General features: G+C 41.0%; 1 protein-coding gene across 4 annotated transcripts; it reads right to left on the bottom strand.

Annotated features, from left to right (window-relative positions):
- Positions 1–233: 233 nt before the first annotated feature.
- Positions 234–16,908, bottom strand: pcbp2 (poly(rC) binding protein 2). 4 transcript variants are annotated; one of them, XM_071371458.1, is made up of 13 exons: positions 16,747–16,908; positions 15,694–15,811; positions 7,852–7,875; positions 7,724–7,756; positions 7,373–7,489; positions 6,996–7,127; positions 6,716–6,847; positions 6,460–6,534; positions 5,598–5,657; positions 2,070–2,142; positions 1,904–1,959; positions 1,520–1,689; positions 234–1,384 (listed from the first exon to the last, which is right to left on the bottom strand). In XM_071371458.1, exons 2-13 carry the CDS (start codon positions 15,760–15,762, stop codon positions 1,348–1,350), a joined length of 978 nt encoding a protein of 325 aa, XP_071227559.1. In that variant the 5' UTR covers positions 15,763–15,811; positions 16,747–16,908; the 3' UTR covers positions 234–1,347. The 4 variants fall into 4 exon arrangements, with proteins under 4 accessions (XP_071227559.1, XP_071227561.1, XP_071227560.1 ...); XM_071371460.1 differs by having other exon boundaries at positions 5,616–5,657; XM_071371459.1 differs by having other exon boundaries at positions 6,719–6,847.
- Between the last annotated feature and the right edge of the window lie 448 nt (positions 16,909–17,356).

The following is a 17,356-nucleotide window of genomic DNA, read 5'->3' as shown; positions in this document are numbered from 1 at the left end:
GTGTTATATTGTGAACATGTAAACTTCTTATCGAACTTAGGTGAGGCCCCTGTATGACAAAAGTCAAATCCAGTTGAAAAAGGAAACCAAACTAATGTGCAGTACAAACTGCTTTGTTCCATTTCATTCAGTGGGCTCAGGCAGTTGTTTTAATCACATTTGATTTCTACATCAGTGGTAGGAAAGTTCCTCATATTTTTACCCCAGGAAAAATGATAGCTTACATCCAGGGGTAGTTTTAGCATTTCACATCTTTTTATTTATGTATTGAAGTTCTTCAACAATTCAGTTTGCACCCAAATCTACAATAGTTTGAAAACGTGCACAAAAACTTGAGTTTCTTCATCCCGCAAAGAATAATAAAAAATAAAATCTGATCCAGGCAAAGGAGATAGCAGGAACCTAGTGTTAATTTTAGAATCTTCCTTCTAGTTATTTTAAATGAATACCTCAAGTCTTATCATATAAAGACACACAATAATTGTTTTGCCCCTTGCAGCACCCTCCCGCCCCTGCAGTTAAAAAAAATATTTTCTCTATTCAAAACAAATATTCCAACATTATCAATGTTTATCTTCCATCTTAATAATTTCAGAGAAAAGAAATTCATCCCTCTGGCCCGTTGTCTCCGGGTTACCATGCCCCACCCACCCTATCAGAATCCAGTACACAATAACAACACTCAAATGTCCTGAATAAGGAAAACATTTAAACGGATGAAAACAGGAATGACAAAATAATTATACAGCAAATAAAAGAGGTGACAGAATTCAGTTAAAAACACTCCTCATAGTCCCACTTCAGAGACGTTTCAATTAATTCCTGATCTTGTCTTTCGGTACATCTTAAGAGTACATCATTTACACCCCACGTATACCCATTACCCACAATGCCTCATTTAGGAAGTTCAGCTTTAAAGAATGGTAAATATCAGCGAATTCTAACAAGAGGACTGGTGTGTATTAAATAAACAATAAATACAAATCATCAAATACAGGGAAGCAACAGTCCACAACAGCTTGTTATTATTGGGTCTTTTTTCTTCTTCATTTTTTTACATTTACTAAGAAAAATCTGACATAAAAAAAACATATTCCTTTTCAGATTTTTCCAAATTGTTTCTTCCCCGGCTATTAAGGTCAAAACATAAATACACCAAAAAAATATCTTTAAAAAACTATATGCAAAGGGAATTTAACATAATAAATAAATAAAATACCTTGATGTAATTACAGCTGAGTGGGTAGGTGTTTAACCAAAGGATTGGTTTTTGCATTAACTTTAGTGAGGGACCTCTCGGTAAAAAGTAGGGGGGGTTACGTCAGGTGCTGATGAAGATCCTCTATGTCAGTTGGCTGCCAGTCCAGTAGCTTCAGATGACAGCCTACAGCAACATAAAAAAACAAGAGATTCAAAAACTAGCCTTAAATGCAAGCCGCTTTGATTTCCTAGTCATATTAGTCCTCTTATTCTGAACCATGACTTGGCATATCAGTAGTTCCAGCGTGTTGTTCCTCACCTGGCGTTGATCAGGTACTCAGCCAGGCTGATGCTGGCAGGGGAGCCGGTGATGGTCACCTGCCTGTCAGAAGAGCCATCCACTGGGTTGGCAATCTTGATCTGAGCCCCGGACATCTGGCGGATCTCATTGATCTTAGCCCCCTGACGGCCAATGATGCAGCCAATCAACTGAGGCCAAGGAAGGCAAGAGAGAAAGTTTCAGAATACAAGACATTTCAACCACTCTTCTCAGGAGTGAAATGTATTTTAGACTAAAAACCCAGATAAGACAAGTACGCAACAATGAACACTAAACAAATTCCTGAATGATTTACATGAATCTTGGGCTGAAGTATCGAGAACAAGTAAGGAAGAGAATTCCAGAGTGGACGGGGACACTTACATCGTTTGGAATGGTCAGCTCATGGGAACCAGTTTGTGCAGAAGCATCCATCCCAGCTAAAGAGAGAAAACACAAGTCAGTGCCTACAAAGACAAAATGTTGCACACAATGCAACATAGAAATAAATAAAATGATTCCCGTCTCTACTCTTCCTCTGTTGACCTACCCTGGAAACCCTGGTTGTTGGGAGCGATGGGGAAAGGGCTCTGCTGCATGGCGAGCTGGTGGAGTTTAGTAAGCTGTGGAGAGAGAGATGGATACATGGAGAGGAAGAGAGAGAAGGGTTGATGAAAGGAGAAAGACAGGAACTATAAGCCAGGAGATACACAGGGTTATGTTCTGCATTATCACACACACACACTACATGACCAAAAGTATGTGGACACCTGCTAGTCAAACATCTTATTCCAAACTCATGGGCATTAATATAGAGTTGGTCCCCCCTTTGCTGCTATAACAGCCTCCACTCGTCCGGGAAGGCTTTCCACTAGATAAGTGGTTCCCTAACTTGAGTGAGGAATCACGCTTCACGATCTGGCAATCCAACGGACGAATCTGGGTTTGGCGAATGCCAGGAGAACGCTGCCTGCCCCTATGCATAGTGCCAACTGTAAAGTTTGGTGGGGGAGGAATAATGGGCTGGTGCGGTTTTTCATGGTTTGGGCTAGGCCCCTTAGTTCCAACACATTTGGGTGAGGTTTTGTTCTCGCCCGAGTAGCCTCGTTTCATTGCCAAAAATAAAATTAAACCATCTAGTGTTCAGCGAAATAACAACCCAATGTCAAATACAGGTAGCCTAGTCAAATATTAACATCCAATCCCATTAACCGTTACTCTCTCGCGGGAAACCTTCACTCTTGCGCAGACATTTAGAAACAAAACATGCCAACTTGAAAAATAAGTCACAGGAGTTTTTTGATCAAGAATAAAGATGACCTTCGAGTGTGAAGACTTATAAAAGCAACAGATACCATTAATAAGAAGTGGCTAGAAGCATCTTATATGGTGAGCTACCGAGTGGCTAGAACAGGCAAGCCCATACTATTGTGGAGGACTTGATTCTTCCTGCTGCTGCTGATAAGGCTGGAACAATGCTGGGGGAAATGTCAAAAACTATACAGACAATGCCCTCATCAAACAACACTGTTTCACGACCCATCAGTGACATGGCAGGAGATGTTTTTGAAACAATTTCTGCTTCGCATACAAGCCAGTGAATTATATGCGTTACAGCTGGATGAGTCAACATACGTAGCGGGCCTGGCACTGCTCATGGTATATGTCCATTACGTTTATGGGGGGTCAATTATGGAAGTCATCCTCTTCTGGAAACCAGGAGAGGATATTTAAGTACTGGACAGCTTTGTGGCATCAAATGGACTTTGGTGGTCAAGATGTGTTAGTATCTGTACTGATGGCACAAAAGCCTTGACAGGGAGACATAGTGGAAACGCGTGTGCAAGCAGTTGCTCCCGACGCCACTTAGATACTCTGCAGCAACAACCGAGAGGCTCTTGCTGCCAAAGGAATGCCTGACCGCTTGAAAGACGTTTTGGACACTACAGTGAAAATGGTTAACTTTGTTAAAGCAAGGCCCCAAATAATTAACATCCAATCACATTAACCGTTGGATGTTAATTATTGCGTATGTAGCTATGTGAGAGTGGATTCTCGGCCCTCACTAGCATGAAAACTAAATACAGGCACAGACTTTGTAGAAACTGATTTAAGACTGAGACCCTCTCCAATACAACCCAACATTGCAGAGTTATGTGCATCTTTCCAAGCACACCCTTCTCATTAACCAATGAGTTATTCACAATTTTTGATGAACAAATAAGGTTTTATATGTAAGATGGCTAAATAAAGAGCAAAATGTATTGATTATTATTATTTGTGCCCTGGTCCTATAGAGCGCTTTGTCACAACCCGGATCGTGGAAAGTGACAAACTCACACTCATTCTTATGTTTAATAAGTGTATCGTTGTGTGTGGGGTTGGGGGGGGGGGCAGGCTTACAATGATGGCAAAAAACATTTTGAGTGCGCTGACCCTGGTACACAGCTGGAGGTTGAATGTTTTGAAGGGGTACGGGACTATAAAAAGAAAATGTGTTTTCACTGCTCCAGGGTCCAATGGCGGGAGCTTAATAACAGGTGGCATCCTATGACGGTGCCAGTGTTGAAAGTCACTGAGCTCGTCAGTAAGGCCATACTACTGCCAATGTTGGTCTATGGTGATTGAATGGCTGTGTGCTCGATTTTATACACCTGTCAGCAACGGGTATGGCCGAACTAGCAGAATCCACATATTTGAAGGGGTGTCCATATATTTGTGTGTGTGATATATAAATATTTATAAACTGGGTGGTTCGAGCCCGGAATGCTGATTGGCTGACAGCCATATCAGACGTATCCCCTGGGTATGACAAAATATTCATTTTTACTGCTTTAAATTAGGTTGGTAACCAGTTTATAATAGCAATAAGGCACCTCAGGGCTTTGAGGTATATGGCCAATATACCACGGCTAAGGGCCATTTCCAAACTCATTCAAAGGTTTACCTTTATTTTTTACAATTTTCTACATTTTAGAATAATAGCAAAGACATCAAAACTATGAAATAACACATGGAATCATGTAATGAAAAAAAGTGTTAAAATCAAAATATATTTTCTATTTGAGATTCTTCAGTGGCCAGTCTTTGCCTTGATGACAACTGCACACTCTTGGCATTCTCTCAAACAGCTTCATGAGGAATGCTTTTCAAACAGTTTTGAAGAAGTTCCCACATATGCTGAGCACTTGTTGGCTGCTTTTCCTTCACTCAGCGGTCCAACTCATCCCAAACCATCTCAAATTAGGTTGAGGTCGGCTGATTGTGGAGGCCAGGGCATCTGATGCAGCACTAAAATCACTTCTTGGTCAAATAGTCCTTACACAGCCTGGAGGTGTGTTGGGTCACTGTCCGGTTGAAAAACAAATGAGTCCCAAGCGCAAACCAGATTGGATGGCATATCGCTGCAGAATTCTGTGGTAGCCATGCTGGTTAACTGTCAATCAATCTATTGTTTTGTGTTGAGGCGTACAATTTTTTTTGACTGTTGCTGTGAGGTAGGGCGGCACAGTATTTCAGCCTTCGTATCGGTTGATAATTGCCTTAAGAAATATATCAGTAAAGGATGATTTCATAGCCAGTGTTTTGTCCATATATTTCAGTGTTAAATCTGAGCCACGAACAATTTATCGGTGTTGGACAGAATTTTTATGTGCATCCCTAATGGTATGGCTATATACAGTTGAAGTCGGATGTTTACATACACCTTAGCCAAATACATTTAAACTCAGTTTCACAATTCCTGACATTTAATCCTAGTAAAAATGCTGTTTTAGGTCAGCTAGGATCACCACTTTATTTTAAGGCTAGCATCAAACAAATTTGATAAAGCCTAATTTCAGAATTTCTCCCGAACATAATCAAGGCTGCAAAGAAATTAAACGATACACATGGCAACAAACAAAACATTTAAAGTACCAGCAGGCCTTAGCGATGCATCACTGCAGTGCATTTACTGATTGAAACTTAATATGGAAATAGAGTGGTTGGGGGAAAAAAAGAAGGTACAGCATGTAATAGAGAGTGGGTGCCATGACTACCCAGGAGGGTTGATGTGTAGATATATGGGCTCACTTACAGAATGACCTTCACTTACGTCAGGCTGTGGAATGGCGTGCTGTCCTTGGACAGCGTATGCCTGCAACGAGAGAAAAGCACTTAGGAGGGTGCATGGGAAATGGGTACAAAAAGCACACTCACAGGCTGTAGTATCCTGGAGACCCATGGCTGCGTTTAGACAGGCATCCCAATTATGATCGCACTAATTGGTCTTTTGACCAATCAGATCGGCTCTGACAAAGATCTGATGTGATTGGTCTAAAGACCAATTCGTGGGAAAAAAGATCAGAATTGGGCTACTGTAAATGCAACCGTGTCCTTGGATGTCTGGAATGAGAACGCTATGGGGTAATTCAGACAAGGATATGGACATATGGGTGACGCATATAGCCTAGTGGTTAGAGCGTTGGGGCCAGTAACCGAAAGGTTGCTAGATTGAATCCACGAGCTGACAAGGTAAAAGACTGTCGTTCTGCCCCTGAACAAGGCAGTTAACACACTGTTCCTAGGCCGTCATTGTAAATAAGAATTTGTTCTTAACTGACTTGCCTAGTTGAATAAAGGTTAAATAAAAAATATGCACCCTCCAGCTAGTATTCAACCCATCTGACAGCTCAGCTACTCTACAACCACTGGAGGGGATTTCTCTCCGTTAACATAGAAACTCTGGAGGCCATTTGGCAATGGTGCTGACATCTGCACAGTGCAGACCACACTACTGAAATGTAGAAACAGACTTAAAAATACAGTGTTATTCAACTTCCCTTAAACAACTGACAATGCTATCATTTAAAAAAAGGAACACTTAATTAGAAAACTGATATATGAATTACAGACTAATTAGTTGATTAATTACAGAGGAATGAGGTTGGTTTATTTACCTGACCTCCCGCAAATATGACAGGAGAGCCTGAGGGTTTGGGCCTGTAAGGGATGGTTACACCCTTAGGCGGAGACTGATGGGAGAAACAAAATCAACCATTAGGAACTGGAAAATGTACATAAGCGGTAGTTATTTTGAAGACACTTCAAAATGTAGGACAATGATATAAAAATCAGGAAGCTAAGCAACATCTCTGATGAAATAGAAAAAAGACGAGACAAAAAGGGGGTAGTGCGCAATGGTTCCCATACTACTACCTCGAGCATGACGACGCAGATCTGCTTGACACACTCGATGATGGACTGGGGGGTCCCTGCAATGGTGATGGCACGCTCCGTGGAGTTAGGCAGCATGTCCCCTGCCACCTGTACCTGAGCTCCTGTCGACTGGAGAGAGAAACAGGTAGGAGGGAGGGTCAACAGTAAGTGTTCAGAGTTCTCTTTAGAATATCTGGTGGCACAGTTCATCTAGAGACCGGGGGTGATCATTTCTAATTAGCATAATAACACACTAGTGTGGGTGTACTGTACGTACCTCTCTGATCTCTTTGATCTTGCAGCCGCCCTTGCCGATGAGGGAGCCACACTGGCTGGCAGGCACAACGATGCGCAGGGTGACTGGCGGTTTGCTGGTGGCCGTGCTGTTAGTCATCGAGCTGCTGATGTCCTGTAGGGAATCGGACGGAAAAACAAGATACACTGCTGAGGATGGCTTCAGTCCAAAGGCTAGGACTTACAGATTTTTTTTTTTCATGATCTTTACTATGCAAAATCTGAATTGCTACATATCTTACTCTAAAATGGTGTATTGTTCATGGGTGCGTGACAAATATTTCAATTTCTTAGTAATAGGTTTCCAGCCTGACTGAAATGTTCTATGGCTAATTTGAAATCTGTAGTTAAGAGTCAAACCTCCTCCAGCTTCTCGATGATCATGGAAAAGGCTTTAAAGATGGCGGTGGTGGGGCCTGCCAGGGTGATGATCCTCTCTGGGCAGTTCCCCTCAGAGATGTTGATACGAGCGCCACTCTGTCACGTGGACATGACATGTTATTCATGCGTTTGCTTATTACAACGCTAAAATATTAAGACAATATATTTAATTGCATTTACACATTCAGCGCTGGCCTGAATTTGGTTGTAACATTGCAATATGTCAACCCTGAAGCACGAGTCATCAGAATCAGTAGAAAATGTCTAGAATTGGCCACTTCTCTCAAACTCCTTTCAATACGTCAATCCATGCAATGACGGACAACTCACCTCCTCTCTCATCTTCTTCACAGACTCTCCTTTCTGCACAGAAAGCACAATGTTTAAACAACAGTCACGGCCATGAATGAAAAGTGCAAAGCCGAACACTGTGAGAAACATCAGGAAGGCACACTCACCTTGCCAATAATGCTTCCAACTTCCTGCAGACAAGAAAAGCAATAACACATTAAAATCAGTAATCCATCTTTTATTATATATATTCACTTTACAAAAGCTTTACTCAAGATTGAAAGAACCCCATGTAGAAGTATTTTGTATTATATGCAAGTTATCCATGTAGTGTGCAATGTAAGGTTTATGCTAGTCCCGGGTGACCGACTCAAGACAGTGGCTGTAGAAAAAGATTAGGTTTATTTTAGTCTCGCGTTGCCATACCGCCAAAATCACGTTGTCGTCGTGCCGCCGTTGGAGGTCTAGAGAATTTATTGCAAACATTTGATGTTTTTGAAGATTTTGATTGGACGTTACATTTCAAGAAGCTCCCGAGTGGCGCAGCGGGTCTAAGGCACTGCATCTTAGTGCTAGAGGTGTCACTAGACCCTGGTTCGATTCCAGGCTGTATCACAACCGGCCATGATTGGGACTCCCATAGGGTGGCGCACAATTAGCCCAGCCCGGTTTGGCCGTCATTGTAAATAAGAATTTGTTCTTAACCAACTTGCGTAGTTAAATAAAAGGTTAAAAATAGAAATAAAAAGAACCCTCCCCCCACACGCCCGTAGAAGGGGTGATGTGTGCCACTGTTTTCCGCCCGGGTAGTTGTTGCCTACGCTAGTGCTCGTTTTCAAGTTATCAAGTGTGGCCGACTGTCTGCGATTTATATTTATTGAAATTTCAAGTGGATTGTGCTCTGGTGACAGACTTTTTCCGCCATTCCGCACATTGCGGCTGAACGTATTCAATAAGCAAATAAATGTAAAAAAATATATATATATAAATGTTTTACCACGTATTATTAGCTAAGCTAGCTGGCTACAGTAGGCCACTTTGAAGGCTAACTCAACTGAGCTGCTAGCTTGCTAACTTTAGTGTTTAGCTAAGTGAATTAAATGTCATCAGCTAGCTAACCGTCTCCAAATGCATTTGTAGATAAAAGACATAGAAGAGGGTGAAATTACAGCTCCAGCTGTCAGTAAAGGGAGATTGTAGGCTACTGGATATGGCAGGTCATTTTGTGGAGACATTATGAAAAGATTCTCACGTTCCAGTCCCTAGGGGGGAAACCTTTGAGGACAAAGAGATAATAGCAACATAATATTCAGTGTTTTCTAATTTGAGTAGAATGAAGCCCGTTTCTTTGTCATGTTTTCGGTTGGGTGTACAGGGCACAGCCCAGCAATAACACGCCTGACTCAACTTATCAAATCTAATTATGTGATAATCAATTGTGCTATTGCTGGGATGGAATAGATGTCTGCTCACCCAGGATCAGTGGAGCAAGCACGGCCACCACTGGTATGGAGTTTTTTTTGTTCACCTGAAATTAGGCTTTAGTCATAATCCCAATAAAGAGGGGAAGGGGTTCTGTCTGTAATGCATCCATGTTACATTCTCAAATGAAAATGTAAAAAAATATATATATTTATTAGGGATGCACGATATATCGGAATCAGCCGATATTAGCTAAAAATGCCAACATTGGTATCGGCCCGATGTCTAGTTTGACGCCGATGTGAAAAACCGATGTCAAAGCTGACATGCATACCTATATAACGTAGGCACATGACGTAATGACGCCACGTAAAATGTTGCGCTACATGTGCAACGCAGCATTCCTAACCTAGCCCACAATGTCTGCTGTGTGGATCGAATAGTCAACAAGTCGAGCAGTCATTTGAAAGAGTAAGAACATTAAAGCGAGACAACTCAAAGGCGAAATCCATTAATAACGCCAAGATAATGGGATTCTTTGCCCTTGACAATCAACCGTTCTCTGTCGTGGGTGGTGTTGGCTTTCGCGACTGGTCGAGCACCGGTACACACTAACGTTACCAAGTGCGCTATTGTTCAGATGTTGCCCTACCGGAGTTATACAGTAATAGCGTCACCGCTATTAGCGTCACGACATTAACTCAGCAAAACAAGAAACGTCCTCTCACTGCCAACTGCGTAGGGCAAACTTAACATGTGTAAATATTTGTATGAACATAAGATTCAACAACTGTGACATAACCTTAACAAGTTCCAGACATGTGACTAACAGAAATTGAATAATTTGTCCCTGAACAAAGGGGGGGGGGGGTCAAAATCAAAAGTCAGTAACTGGTGTGGCCACCAGATTTGCCAGTTCTTGCAGTGAGATTTTACCCCCCTCTTCCATCAAAGCACCTGCAAGTTACCAGATATTTCTGGGGGGGAATGGCCCTAGCCCTCACCCTCCGATCCAACAGGTCCCAGACATGCTCAATAGGATTGAAATCCGAGCTCTTCGCTGACCATGGCAAAACACTGACATCCCTGTCTTGCAGGAAATCATGCACAGAACGAGCAGTATAGCTGGTAGCATTGTCATGCTGGAGTGTCATGTCAGGATGAGCCTGCAGGAAGGGTACCACATGAGGGAGGAGGATGTCTTCCCTGTAACGCCCAGCGTTGAGATTGCCTGCAATGACAACAAGCTCAGTCCGATGATGCTGTGACACACCGCCCCAGACCATGACGGACCCTCCACCTCAGACCCGCTCCTGAGTACAGGCCTTGGTGTAACGCTCATTCCTTCGACGATAAACGCGTTTTTACGAATTATCGTTGAAAGACAGGGTCCTGAAATAACAGTTATATTATAGAATGTTGTGTGTTCTGAATTTGCACGTGCAAGCCAAGCGCCACCACCACTATCAGTTGCACTGTCAATGCTGTACAAAAAAAGTCTGCAAACAAGCAACCACTGGCCACGAACGATGTGTTTACAATACTGTGTTGGTAATAAAGCATTATTTGTTCTACCACAACTTATGGGGTAGCTAACTAGCTTTAGCTTGGTACCTAGCTAGCACCAATACAACCAGCCTGAAAACAATAACCAGTAGAAACGGCAGCCATTTTCACCATTCTTAGCAATGATTTAGGAAACATTGTGAGTAAGTATTAGCTAGGTAGCCACTTGTTGTTTGCTTATTGAAATTGAACTTCAGTTCATGAAAATAAATACCTAACCAGCTACTTAACCCTGTTGCCCAAAGCTAACGTTATAAACAGCCAGCTAGCTTCATCTGGTTAGTGAGGCTCGACCTGACCGGGTTATGTGTTGGGAAGCTAGCCACAATAAGGATTAGGCACAATGGTGGAATTTGCGGTTGGCCTTTAAAATAAAAGTACCTATTTGAAAGTGATGCAGAAGGTTACAATTGGTTAGATCATGTTAAACAAGGTTGGAATGTGAAGCAATGAAATGGGGTATCAGTCTACTCGGTGACACCCACAGAACACAACTGTGAAGAGTTTACGCAAGTATTAGCGTTGTAGCTCTTATCGCAGGACTGTGACTGTGTGAAATCACCTCCCCAGTCAGCCTATTGTGTGTATTGACATTCATATTGCACTGTACAGCTTTATCTAAGGATTGAGAATCAATGAAATGGGATGACAGTCTACACAATACCTAATATATTCCCCCCCCCCCCCAACGTCCTCCTTACGAGTTATCAGACTCCAAAACATCCACGTAGTATTGTTTTTTCTCGGGAATAGTGTTCAATACACTTAGGTTGACAATGAATGTGGCTCAAGTCACAGCTGTTTCAGAGTCCAGCAATAAGAGCTACGATGCCAATGTTCTCTGGGTGTCACTGAGTAGACTCATACCCTATGTCATTGATCCACAGGTAAGGCTGTACAGTGAAATAAGTATGGCCCCAATGCAATTCAAAAGTATAATACATCCAGTGTGATTTCAACAAATTATTGTCTTTTGTTGATTTTATATAACATTCCAACCGCGTTTAGCATGATCTACTAAACTATGGCATAATTCCACTATTTGTATTCATTTGCATCACTGTCAATGACATACTTTTATTTTGAAGGCTAACCGCAAAGTCCACTATTGTGGCTAATCCTTATTGTGGCTAGCTTCCAACCACCATTAATCAAAGAATAACTGTCTTATAAATTAGGGTTATTTTAGATGACACCTAGCTATATAATTAGCTAGCTAACGATAGCTACTGAAACAGATTGTCGTTTTGCTATGTTTTTGGGGAAGAACATTGTTTGCATCCATGAGCTAGCTAGCTTTTTTAAAATGACCAGCACTGTAGGTGCGCGAGACAACTTTACCAGCATCATAGCATACGTATCGATGAATCGTTGTGACATATGAAATACGAGTGATAGTGTAATAACTACGTACATTTTTTATGAACGCCTTAAATTATGTAGCGTGCAGTCATATTCAAGACACGCAAAGACCCAAATGGCGTCCCATAGAAATCCTGGCTGAGAATGAAACGACTGAACAACGAAACAGCACAGCAAGAAACTGATAGAAATAGGTTTTGATTATGTTTTACTGGTAATGGGGACATACGTAAATGCCACCGAACAAACTTTTTGTTCAGTGTGGTGTATGTAACCTTTTTTTAACTAGGCAAGTCAGTTAAGAACAAATTCTTATTTACAATGATGGCCCGGACGACGCTGGGCCAATTGAGCGCCGCCCCATGGGACTCCGAATCACGGCCGGATGTGATAGAGCCTGGATTCAAACCAGGGACTGTAGTGACGCCTCTTTCAAAGAGATGCAGTGCCTTAGACTGCTGCGTCCGTGTGTGTGTTACCTATTTAACTGTACTAGAATGCTTAAAAGGCCGCAATTTTTTTTCAATCTCGGTATCGGATTTTTTGGCAAGGAAAAGATTGGGTATCGGCTAAAAATGTAATATCGGTGCATCACACACACAGTCAAAAGTTGACACACCTACTCATTCAAGGGTTTTTAGTTTTACTATTTCCTACATTGTAGAATAATAATGAAGACAGCAAAACTATGAAATAGCACATATGGAAAAACCTAGTAACTAAAAAGCGTTAAACAAAACAAAATATATATTTTATATTTGAGATTCTTCAAAATGATTCCATAGTTTTGCTGTCTTCACTATTATTCTACAATGTGGAAAATAGTACAAATAAAAACCCTTGAACGGGTAGGTGTCCAAACTTTTGACTGGTACTGTGTGTGTGTGTGTGTGTGTGTGTGTGTGTGTGTGTGTGTGTGTGTGTGTGTGTGTGTGTGTGTGTGTGTGTGTGTGTGTGTGTATGTATATATATATATATATATATATATACACACACACACGTTAATGCATTTCTCTGGGCTATAGTAGTAAAGGCCAAATTTATAGCCCAGAGAAATGCATTGAATAACACATTCATAAATGGCAGAAAAGACAGTCAAAATAAATCATAAGAAACAAGGGTTTGAAGTGTGTCTGTCATATATCTGGGAGATATAAGAAAGTTCAGGATAGATAAAAAAAAAAAACGTATTTAACCCCCTTTTGAGTAGGCACAAAACGACCTTCATACTTCCATATTTTTTTTTGCTGGTACTGGTTACCTTCAGACAAGTCCTGTGACTTGGAGAACACCATCGCGTTTGTGAGAATCTGCCTTTCCACAGTCAGGTCATTAGTTTGTAGCCCAAACGGTTAGAACGCAACAAACAGAAGTTGGCCCATCACCCAGAGGTCACCCGATTAATCGGAATGGCCGATTATCTAGGGCCGATTTCAAGTTTTCGTAACAATCGGTAATCAGCATTTTTGGACACCGATCATGGCCGATTACATTGCACTCCATGAGGAGACTGCGTGGCAGGCTGACTACCTGTTATGCGAGTGCATCAAGGAGCCAAGGTAAGGTGCTAGCTAGCATTAAATGTATCTTATAAAAAACAATAAATCTTAACATAAATCACTAGTTAACTACACATGGTTGATATTACTAGTTTATCTAGCTTGTCCTGCGTTGCATATAATCGATGCGGTGCCTGTTAATTTATCATTGAATCACAGCCTACTTCGCCAAACGGGTGATTTAACAAGCACATTCGTGAAAAAAGCACTGTCGCTGCACCAATGTGTACCTAACCATAAACATCAAAGCCTTTCTTAAAATCAATACACAAGTATATGTTTTTAAACCTGCATAGTTAATATTGCCTGCTAACATGAATTTCTTTTAACTAGGGAAATTGTGTCACTTCTCTTGCGTTCTGTGCAAACAGAGTCAGGGTATATGCAGCAGTTTGGGCCGCCTGGCTCGTTGCGAACTGTGTGAAGACCATTTCTTCCTAACAAAGACCGTAATTAATTTGCCAGAATTGTACATAATTATGACATAACATTGAAGGTTGTGCAATGTAACAGCAATATTTAGACTTAGGGATGCCACCCGTTAGATAAAATACAGAACGGTTCCGTATTTCACTGAAAGAATAAACGTTTTGTTTTCTAAATGATAGTTTCCGGATTTGGCCCTATTAATGACTTAAGGCTCGTATTTCTGTGTGTTATTATATTATAATTAAGTCTATGATTTGATAGAGCAGTCTGACTGAGTGGTGGTAGGCAGCAGCAGGCTCGTAAGCATTCATTCAAACAGCACTTTCCTGCATTTGCCAGCAGCTCTTTGCTGTGCTTCAAGCATTGCTCTGTTTATGACTTCAAGCTTATCAACTCCCGAGATTAGGCTGGCAATACTAAAGTACCTATTAGAACATCCAGTAGTGAATATGAAATACAAATGGTATAGAGCGAAATAGTCCTATAATAACTACAACCTAAAACTTATTACCTGGGAATATTGAAGACTCATGTTAAAAGGAACCACCAGCTTTCATATGTTCTGAGCAAGGAACTTAAACGTTAGCATTTTTACATGGCACATATTGCACTTTTACTTTCTTCTCCAACACTTTGTTTTTGCATTATTTAAACCAAATTGAACATGTTTCAATATTTATTTGACTAAATTGATTTTATTGACGTATTATATTAAGTTAAAATTAAGTGTTCATTCAGTATTGTTGCAATTGTCATTATTACAAATATATATAATATTTATATATATATAAATAAAAATCTGCCGATTAATCAGTATCCTCTTTTTTTGGTCCTCCAATAATCGGTATCGGCGTTGAAAAATCATAATCGGTCGACCTCTAACATCAACGATACCGACATCAGACGAGTCCTCTGACACTTGTAGGGGTCATAGAGCTAAACGGAGAACACCATCGTGATTGCAGTTGTTCCCTTAGATGGAGCAACCATGTACAGTTGATGTATCACTGACCCTGGATAAGGTGGCGACTCTGCTAACACAACTAACCTTCTAGTTCAATAATATGCCGTTTTTATTCAAATGTAGTTGGCTTCATAATCTTAAGAGGAATTTAACTCGCTAGCTTACACGGTTAGCTGACTTTTCTCAAAACTAACCCCATTGTGGCCAGCTTCTTCTTGTCCCTCATGCTAGCCTTTACAGCCATATATCACTTCAGAAAAGTCCATAGTAAATATACTGATATGGCCATTGTAGACCATTTCTCCGCTCTGGTTGGAGCTTTAGCTCATCTCGAAATAACAGAGAAATTCTGTGAAAACCAGCGTGCTGCAAATGTTCTAAAATGTTTCGTGACCAGTGCTTGTCTTGTTTATATTTTTAGTCCTCACGTACTGTTGCTCCTACGGTACTAATCTGTTGCGCATCTTTGGAGCTCCACCCAAGCATGGCATTTCATTAGTTTGACGTGTTGCGAGGAGTCTGATACACCGGGTCCCGGCCAGACAATTTTTGCAATGGAACTTCCACAGGCTCCCTGTTTTAGGGAAGCCTGTTCCATGACGATGCTATGTTTATGCTAACTACACAGTAATGAATGAGGTGTGTGAATGGAACAACCACGGTGTAATGGTCATAACTCTTATCGTCCATCTCCTGTGCACACTCACCTTTCCGTGCATAAGGAGTCTAATGGTTAGGGTGACATTGAGCCCTCCTTCAATCACACCGGTGTCCATAGTTGTTGTAGTGTCTGAAGTCTATATTCGCCAAGTAGTAGTATTTGGTCTTCAAGACAAGAGGGAGCAGAGACAAAAAAAACAGAAGTGTTAAGTTACAGACGGCAAACAATTGATGAAAAAAATCTATTCAAGCAAGAAACCAACCAGTACTACTGACTTACATTTTTACATGTAGTAATTTACCATTTAACAGATTCCAGAGCAACTTGCAGTTAGTCCATTCATCTTACAATAGCTAGGTGAGACAACCACATTTCAGTCATAATAAGTACATTTTACAGGATTTAGCTAATTTACTTATATTGGTTCTGCTAAAAACAGTGAAACTAGCTAATGAGAATGCTGACCAGGGCATTGTTTCCTTAAAAGCGTCCTAAGACTAAGTTCATCGAATAAGTGAATCCCATTGCTGAAATTGATTCATTACACCCAAGGTTCACTAACTCTGCTCATATTGCAGTGTATTGATTCAGATATAGTGTCGCTAATTATGCAGCGAGGAAACCAGACGTAGCTAATAGTTAGCTACATTTATTACACCATTTAAATACATAACACCGATTTAACAAAGTTAGTTCCAGTTGCCTGTATGTAGTATGATAATTAGTTAGTTAACGTTAGCTTGCCTGCTAGAAGCATTGCTAGCTAGTAACCCTAGTGACATTGGCTAACGTTAGTTACCTAAAGTTTAAAAACCTAAAGTTGATGAACCAATGAATGAAAAACGGTACCTACTCAGTCTTGGTAGAATGTGGATAGCTTCATCAATATTGTGCAAACTGCTCAATAGCGAGCTAGAAACGGATAGTAGCAGCTAACGTAGTTAATCAAATCAGAATGAGCGCAATGCTAGCAAGCTAGCCTAGCATGTGACGATAATCCGCTATTTTGAATGCTGCGGCCTAGGTCCTGAATCATTCAGGCGCAGTTAGCTCTGTCCTTCACAATCCAAAGAAAATTCAGTAGTTAGGGCAGTCTTACCTGAACAGTCCCGTGAGGTGTGTTTGGGGGGAGGGTAGGGTAGAAGGGGAAAGGTTCGGGAGGGAATTTTAAAAGGATTCGGGGAAGAGGGAAGAGACGCTGCTGCTTGATCGGGCTCCACTCTCCTGCTTAGCACAAAAGACAACAAAATGAAAATCGTTCAACTTTCACCTTTAACCCGATCCTCCCCCACGATTTTAACCCCGCCCACTAAAAACCTTGGCCCTCGTCATAATATTTCTCTGTTGGCAAACACACTGAGGTAATGGGCACAGTCCCACACATTGGTGCTGATAAATAGATAGATTTTTACAAGCCATTTTAGAAAATATAAAATATATATTTTGGCTGTGCTGAGTGACTATATGACGGCCATATGAACAACAAGAAACACATTTAGCTAAGAAATATATTTTTTACTTTTCTTGCATTTTTTGGTATCTTATTCTTTTATTGTGAATTAACAGTATAGAAGGGTCTTACATTTGTGTTAAAAGAGATCAGGGAATATAATATAGGTTTGTGGCCTTATGTCGCAAAGCCACTGATGTGAGAGTAATTTCACCAGATGGCCATGCACAGTTAGCTCATTACTGGAAAAATAGCAGAG

Source organism: Salvelinus alpinus, chromosome 28, assembly GCF_045679555.1.
Source record: "Salvelinus alpinus chromosome 28, SLU_Salpinus.1, whole genome shotgun sequence".
In the NCBI taxonomy this organism is placed as follows: Eukaryota; Metazoa; Chordata; class Actinopteri; order Salmoniformes; family Salmonidae; genus Salvelinus; species Salvelinus alpinus.
This window is presented reverse-complemented; position numbering and strand designations above follow the sequence as displayed.